Below are 8,679 nucleotides of genomic sequence, written 5' to 3' on the forward strand. Positions count from 1 at the left end.
ATCATGTTCAAATACAAAAATCATGTTAAAAAATCATGTTCAAATACAAAAATCATGTTCAAAAATCATGTTCAAATACAGAAATCATGTTAAAAAATCATGTTCAAATGGACTTTCCAGACGCCTTATTATAAGTCGTCTAATAAGTCGTCCAGATGGAAGACTTTCCAGACGACTTAATTAAGTCGTCCGATAAGTCGTCCAGCTGGGAAGACTTTCCAGACGCCTTATTATAAGTCGTCTAATAAGTCGTCCAGATGGAAGACTTTCCAGACGACTTAATTAAGTCGTCCGATAAGTCGTCCAGCTGGGAAGACTTTCCAGACGCCTTATTATAAGTCGTCTAATAAGTCGTCCAGATGGAAGACTTTCCAGACGACTTAATTAAGTCGTCCGATAAGTCGTCCAGCTGGGAAGACTTTCCAGACGCCTTATTATAAGTCGTCTAATAAGTCGTCCAGATGGAAGACTTTCCAGACGACTTAATTAAGTCGTCCGATAAGTCGTCCAGCTGGGAAGACTTTCCAGACGCCTTATTATAAGTCGTCTAATAAGTCGTCCAGATGGAAGACTTTCCAGACGACTTAATTAAGTCGTCCGATAAGTCGTCCAGCTGGGAAGACTTTCCAGACGCCTTATTATAAGTCGTCTAATAAGTCGTCCAGATGGAAGACTTTCCAGACGACTTAATTAAGTCGTCCGATAAGTCGTCCAGCTGGGAAGACTTTCCAGACGCCTTATTATAAGTCGTCTAATAAGTCGTCCAGATGGAAGACTTTCCAGACGACTTAATTAAGTCGTCCGATAAGTCGTCCAGCTGGGAAGACTTTCCAGACGCCTTATTATAAGTCGTCTAATAAGTCGTCCAGATGGAAGACTTTCCAGACGACTTAATTAAGTCGTCCGATAAGTCGTCCAGCTGGGAAGACTTTCCAGACGCCTTATTATAAGTCGTCTAATAAGTCGTCCAGATGGAAGACTTTCCAGACGACTTAATTAAGTCGTCCGATAAGTCGTCCAGCTGGGAAGACTTTCCAGACGCCTTATTATAAGTCGTCTAATAAGTCGTCCAGATGGAAGACTTTCCAGACGACTTAATTAAGTCGTCCGATAAGTCGTCCAGCTGGGAAGACTTTCCAGACGCCTTATTATAAGTCGTCTAATAAGTCGTCCAGATGGAAGACTTTCCAGACGACTTAATTAAGTCGTCCGATAAGTCGTCCAGCTGGGAAGACTTTCCAGACGCCTTATTATAAGTCGTCTAATAAGTCGTCCAGATGGAAGACTTTCCAGACGACTTAATTAAGTCGTCCGATAAGTCGTCCAGCTGGGAAGACTTTCCAGACGCCTTATTATAAGTCGTCTAATAAGTCGTCCAGATGGAAGACTTTCCAGACGACTTAATTAAGTCGTCCGATAAGTCGTCCAGCTGGGAAGACTTTCCAGACGCCTTATTATAAGTCGTCTAATAAGTCGTCCAGATGGAAGACTTTCCAGACGACTTAATTAAGTCGTCCGATAAGTCGTCCAGCTGGGAAGACTTTCCAGACGCCTTATTATAAGTCGTCTAATAAGTCGTCCAGATGGAAGACTTTCCAGACGACTTAATTAAGTCGTCCGATAAGTCGTCCAGCTGGGAAGACTTTCCAGACGCCTTATTATAAGTCGTCTAATAAGTCGTCCAGATGGAAGACTTTCCAGACGACTTAATTAAGTCGTCCGATAAGTCGTCCAGCTGGGAAGACTTTCCAGACGCCTTATTATAAGTCGTCTAATAAGTCGTCCAGATGGAAGACTTTCCAGACGACTTAATTAAGTCGTCCGATAAGTCGTCCAGCTGGGAAGACTTTCCAGACGCCTTATTATAAGTCGTCTAATAAGTCGTCCAGATGGAAGACTTTCCAGACGACTTAATTAAGTCGTCCGATAAGTCGTCCAGCTGGGAAGACTTTCCAGACGCCTTATTATAAGTCGTCTAATAAGTCGTCCAGATGGAAGACTTTCCAGACGACTTAATTAAGTCGTCCGATAAGTCGTCCAGCTGGGAAGACTTTCCAGACGCCTTATTATAAGTCGTCTAATAAGTCGTCCAGATGGAAGACTTTCCAGACGACTTAATTAAGTCGTCCGATAAGTCGTCCAGCTGGGAAGACTTTCCAGACGCCTTATTATAAGTCGTCTAATAAGTCGTCCAGATGGAAGACTTTCCAGACGACTTAATTAAGTCGTCCGATAAGTCGTCCAGCTGGGAAGACTTTCCAGACGCCTTATTATAAGTCGTCTAATAAGTCGTCCAGATGGAAGACTTTCCAGACGACTTAATTAAGTCGTCCGATAAGTCGTCCAGCTGGGAAGACTTTCCAGACGCCTTATTATAAGTCGTCTAATAAGTCGTCCAGATGGAAGACTTTCCAGACGACTTAATTAAGTCGTCCGATAAGTCGTCCAGCTGGGAAGACTTTCCAGACGCCTTATTATAAGTCGTCTAATAAGTCGTCCAGATGGAAGACTTTCCAGACGACTTAATTAAGTCGTCCGATAAGTCGTCCAGCTGGGAAGACTTTCCAGACGCCTTATTATAAGTCGTCTAATAAGTCGTCCAGATGGAAGACTTTCCAGACGACTTAATTAAGTCGTCCGATAAGTCGTCCAGCTGGGAAGACTTTCCAGACGCCTTATTATAAGTCGTCTAATAAGTCGTCCAGATGGAAGACTTTCCAGACGACTTAATTAAGTCGTCCGATAAGTCGTCCAGCTGGGAAGACTTTCCAGACGCCTTATTATAAGTCGTCTAATAAGTCGTCCAGATGGAAGACTTTCCAGACGACTTAATTAAGTCGTCCGATAAGTCGTCCAGCTGGGAAGACTTTCCAGACGCCTTATTATAAGTCGTCTAATAAGTCGTCCAGATGGAAGACTTTCCAGACGACTTAATTAAGTCGTCCGATAAGTCGTCCAGCTGGGAAGACTTTCCAGACGCCTTATTATAAGTCGTCTAATAAGTCGTCCAGATGGAAGACTTTCCAGACGACTTAATTAAGTCGTCCGATAAGTCGTCCAGCTGGGAAGACTTTCCAGACGCCTTATTATAAGTCGTCTAATAAGTCGTCCAGATGGAAGACTTTCCAGACGACTTAATTAAGTCGTCCGATAAGTCGTCCAGCTGGGAAGACTTTCCAGACGCCTTATTATAAGTCGTCTAATAAGTCGTCCAGATGGAAGACTTTCCAGACGACTTAATTAAGTCGTCCGATAAGTCGTCCAGCTGGGAAGACTTTCCAGACGCCTTATTATAAGTCGTCTAATAAGTCGTCCAGATGGAAGACTTTCCAGACGACTTAATTAAGTCGTCCGATAAGTCGTCCAGCTGGGAAGACTTTCCAGACGCCTTATTATAAGTCGTCTAATAAGTCGTCCAGATGGAAGACTTTCCAGACGACTTAATTAAGTCGTCCGATAAGTCGTCCAGCTGGGAAGACTTTCCAGACGCCTTATTATAAGTCGTCTAATAAGTCGTCCAGATGGAAGACTTTCCAGACGACTTAATTAAGTCGTCCGATAAGTCGTCCAGCTGGGAAGACTTTCCAGACGCCTTATTATAAGTCGTCTAATAAGTCGTCCAGATGGAAGACTTTCCAGACGACTTAATTAAGTCGTCCGATAAGTCGTCCAGCTGGGAAGACTTTCCAGACGCCTTATTATAAGTCGTCTAATAAGTCGTCCAGATGGAAGACTTTCCAGACGACTTAATTAAGTCGTCCGATAAGTCGTCCAGCTGGGAAGACTTTCCAGACGCCTTATTATAAGTCGTCTAATAAGTCGTCCAGATGGAAGACTTTCCAGACGACTTAATTAAGTCGTCCGATAAGTCGTCCAGCTGGGAAGACTTTCCAGACGCCTTATTATAAGTCGTCTAATAAGTCGTCCAGATGGAAGACTTTCCAGACGACTTAATTAAGTCGTCCGATAAGTCGTCCAGCTGGGAAGACTTTCCAGACGCCTTATTATAAGTCGTCTAATAAGTCGTCCAGATGGAAGACTTTCCAGACGACTTAATTAAGTCGTCCGATAAGTCGTCCAGCTGGGAAGACTTTCCAGACGCCTTATTATAAGTCGTCTAATAAGTCGTCCAGATGGAAGACTTTCCAGACGACTTATAATAAGTCGTCTGCGCAGTCTTTTGGATTGAAGTAAATACCTGACTCAAGATAGCAGCTTTCATTGATCTGCGGCCTCTGCTGCCCTCGTAAGCCAGTATCGGTGGAGACGGACTGTCTGCTCTGGGACCACCAATACTAGCACCCAATTCCGGCATAGCTGTGTACGTCTAGACCTGAAGAACTTGTATAAACCCATCCACGGTGTAACAGCCAGCAATTTCTTTGTTCCACAAAGAGTCCATCAGCACCTTAAACGCGACTCTCCCCCATGGATAATTCTCAAACCGTTCTAAATCCATCACTAGCCTTGCCAGAGTAGATCGTGTAGCGGTTGAAAACTTTCTCCCTTCAATGAATCCAGTGAAGATGGAGAGGTACGCGAGCCGCTTGCGATCTTCCCTGGACCAATCCCCGCATCTCTTCAGTGCTGCTATTATCTGATCAGTAGTTGGCCCAGCTTCCAGATGAACTCCCAGCATCCCCCAGAAAGAAACCATCTCTGGGGTAACGTCACATTTTGGTGTCTCAAGGTCCTCGATGTACTCGCAGTTTAGACCAGTGAGGTTTTCAAACTCTAACAGTGAAAACCTCAAAGGTTCTGGACCAACGAGAGACCACATCTCATACTTCTTCTTAATGTCCAGCTTGAAACTGAGCATGTAGTGAACCAGCCTTGAAGCCCAACCAAATCCCTGCTCCTTGAACTTGATGAAAACTCCCAAACTCGACTCCTTGAGCTCTTCAAATTCGTCATCAGTAAGAGCTTTCCTAAGAGCAGTATGCAACTTGCTGTTATCCGTATGATACGAAATGCTATTGTGGGCTTCTGGTTCTTCCCCTGATGTGTATAACCTACGGGGGAGTTCTGGAATATCCATCCTTTTTGTCTGCAAAATAATCAAAGACAACAATATAAGTCCAGACGACTTAGTAGACGACTTAAATTACTTACAAGTCTTCCAGTCGCAGAAGGAGTTGGAGTACTCGTCATTGCGGTTATAGATCTGAAAAAATAAACGTGAAACGGTGAGAATGAGTAAATTGATAGAGACAACGTTTTATGTTCATCTTTTCCTCGAGATTGATGACTTAGCGGCGTTAGGGTTTACAGAGAAACGGCGCTAAGGTTTACAGAGAAGAAGCGGCGGCGCTAGGGTTTAGAAGAAGCGGCGGCGCTAGTGTTTAGAACGTTGGTGACCACGGTGGCGAGGGCGACGGTTTGTTCGGAAATAGTGGAATCGGCGGCGCTAGGGTTTAGAGGAATCGGCGCGGCTAGGGTTAGAAGAAGCTGCGGCGACAACGGTGAGAATGAAGTGAGATAGATAGCCGATGTTGAGAACGATGGTTTGTTCGGAAATCGTGGGAATTCGAAATCGCCTTTGAGAGGGAGAACTGTTAGGGTTTCTGAATTTCGTGAAAAATGAAACAAACAAAATAAAAATCACCTTATATATTGGGTAAATAATCCGGTTAGCTTTAAAATTACATTGGTAAACTTTAAGGTTTGGTCCGGTTTAGACGACTTATTCTGGCTGATAATGTACAACAGACGACTTAATATTTAGTCGTCTGTTTTCAGACGACAAAATATTAAGTCGTCCTAGACCCTAAAATGAACCCCTAAACTAAAATGACTAGATTAACTAACTAACCACGTTATAAAATCAAATTATACTTAAATAGTGTTTACTATACACAGAAATGAACACGCATAAGTAATTTTAAAAATTTTCAAAAACGGTTTTAATGCTTTCCAAAATCTAACCCTAAGAACACATACAATACTACAACATATGTTGATGAAACATAAACTAAAGAATATCATGACTCACTACTACTTTCACTCATCTATGCTGAAAACAATTGAAATTTGTTATATCTTAATTTATACCTCCTAAGACATATGTTAATTACATAATTCCCATTTTTCACTTATCAAAATATTTTTTACAAAATTTTTAAATTATGTTTAAGACTAACTGTCCAGACGACTTTCAGTTAAGTCGTCTGGACGACTTATTTTCAAGTCGTCTAAACAGACGACTTGCGAGGGGTAGAAACGTAAAAAAAATTCCGTTTTTTTGTTTGGTCACAAGGGGATAGTTGTAATTTCAATAGCCTTTTAGGTTACTTTTGCCTTTGACCCAAGTTGGGGTATTGTTTTGGTTTGACTCCAAGTTTTGAGTCACACTTGGCAATTCTCCCAAATTTGAGACAACCACAAATATGTATCATTTTTTTGTTTCAATCTACTCACATATAAATTTTTGATGAAATAACAAGAATTTGCCTACCAATGAAACATTGATGATGCTAAGAAACTATTAACACGCTACAATCTTTTTTTCCCTACTAAGAAACAAAGATGATAGAGAACTTCTCTCTAACACAACACATCACATCACAGGCAATAAAATCACTCTCCTCCTTTTTTATCCCTGTGGAGCAAAGATCCAATTCAAGAATGGTTTCTGCTCTGGTGGTCCTGCCAGGAGTTGAAATAATCAGAAGGCTGATACAAGAACTGAGGGACCAAAGCTTCACTCTGCAACAAGTCCATGGAACCACCGTTGCTGCTGGATCTGCTGCATCTTCTCAGGTCACATCTGAACAACCTGGGGTAGTAAGCTTTGATATCTTGCCTATGGAGAGCAGAGCGACTAAATATATCAACTTACCGACACAATACACAGTGTGTTTTATTTGGAAGCTAAACTAAATATTTCAACTTACCGACACAATAATTTGTCTTGGAAACAGTTAGCCATGTGTACAGAACTAGAAAAGGAATCAGAAGTCTTGAGCATTTGTTGGATTGCAAAAAAAGGAATGGCAGAGATTAACTCGTTAGTCATTGTGCAAAGGTAAGAAACGCGTTAAGTTGGAATTTAGTTGGTGCAGGAGTCTGATGCTTCCTTGTATTTATAACTGTCATTCATGAAAATGTAACAAAGACAATCAGTTAACATGGCTAAAGAGAGATCATATATAATTGCTCTTCTTCTTCAATCTCTGCTAAACTAATATTCAACTTACCCGACACAATAATTTGTCTTGGAGTCAGAAGTCTTGAGCATTTGTTCGATAGCAAAAAAAGGAATGGCTGAGATTAACTCGCTGGTCATTATGCAAAGGTTTAAAACGCGTTAAGTTGGAATTTAGTAGGTGCAGGAATCTGATGCTTCGTTGTACTTGTATTTATAAATACCATTCATGCAATGTAACAATGACAATCTTGACTTAACATGGTTAAAGAGAGGTCATATGTAATTGCTCTTCTTCTTCTATCTCTGCTTCTGTATCTTTCTTTTCAATCGCAAGTTGGTGTTGCCGAGACAAAACGTCACACACGTTAGTATTTCTATCCGTTTACCCATAATTCTCAGTTATTTTAAAACTGTTCAAGTTAATTACTATATAAAGAAATGTGCTCGATCATGACCTTTATCTGTCACATAATGCTAAAGTCTTCTCTTCTTTTTTTTTCAGTTACTACCAAGTATTCGGATTCTCGATGCGCCAATGAAATTCCCGCAAGTCCACCACCACCACCACCACGTAAATTTCTTAGCCAAAATTCAAATAGTCTAAATAAATCGTTCCACACAATTATGGTTCAAGTTTGCTGGGGGTGTAGCTAATTACCTCATGTTAAAAGAGCCTAATGATAGTGTTCCCAAAAAAAAAAAAAAAAAGAGCCTAATGATATGAACTTGCTCATGTTGTTACCAGATCCCACGCCGAAAGTGGGTACACCACACTCGAGGTCACCCAAAGGAAAAGGACCATAAGTGATAAAATGAAGTTTTCAAAAAGTGATCAAGGAGAGTACAAGAAGAGTCGACTTTATAATTGTGTAACTGTTAAAACCTAGTAAGAGATCTGGTCTTCAGTTCTTTTCTTTCGGCGGAGTCTGTTAAAAGCCGAGCAAGAGATGAGAGTAAAACTCCTTTTATAGTCAATTGCCTTTTCTCATTACCCTGGCCAAGACGTTAAAAATAGTTAGCTCACTCAACTAAACTAAAGAAGGTATTTTTTGGTAAGATTCAACTAAACTAAATTTGTGATAAGTTAGGTTTTCCATGAATTAACTCAGCTCAACTCATTTATTATACAAGTTTAATATATAAATTTGAGTTTATATTATGTTAATCACGAATTAAATGAGTTGGCTTGTGATAAAGTCATTTTGATTATGAATTAAATATGTTAGTTCGTAACTGAATATAAATAAATATAATTAAATAAATTAAACAAAAAAAATTATTTATTTTTGAAAAAATTAGATACATTTTGAAAATAATTATATGTTACCAGTTTAACTTTTTAATATATGATTCTAATTCTAAAAATACCAAGTTTATGAGTTAGATCATGCTTATTAAAATTTACTCATATAATTCGTGATGATTTAAATTATATTCGATTATTAAACTTTTTTATTAAGTGAATCTGAAAACAATATTGATGTTCATGAAAATTTTAATTGAACTGAGCTAGTGACTCAATTTGACACCAC

At 40.2% G+C, this 8,679-nt stretch overlaps 1 protein-coding gene across 1 annotated transcript; it reads left to right on the plus strand.

Annotated features, from left to right (window-relative positions):
* The first annotated feature begins 7,330 nt into the window (after positions 1–7,330).
* On the plus strand, positions 7,331–8,135 carry LOC106325846. The gene is made up of 3 exons (XM_013763897.1): positions 7,331–7,511; positions 7,650–7,718; positions 7,893–8,135. The coding sequence occupies exons 1-3, from the start codon at positions 7,406–7,408 to the stop codon at positions 7,949–7,951; spliced, it is 234 nt and encodes a 77-aa protein (XP_013619351.1). The 5' UTR covers positions 7,331–7,405; the 3' UTR covers positions 7,952–8,135.
* The last annotated feature ends 544 nt before the right edge of the window (positions 8,136–8,679 follow it).

This window comes from Brassica oleracea, chromosome C2, assembly GCF_000695525.1.
Source record: "Brassica oleracea var. oleracea cultivar TO1000 chromosome C2, BOL, whole genome shotgun sequence".
NCBI lineage: Eukaryota > Viridiplantae > Streptophyta > Magnoliopsida > Brassicales > Brassicaceae > Brassica > Brassica oleracea.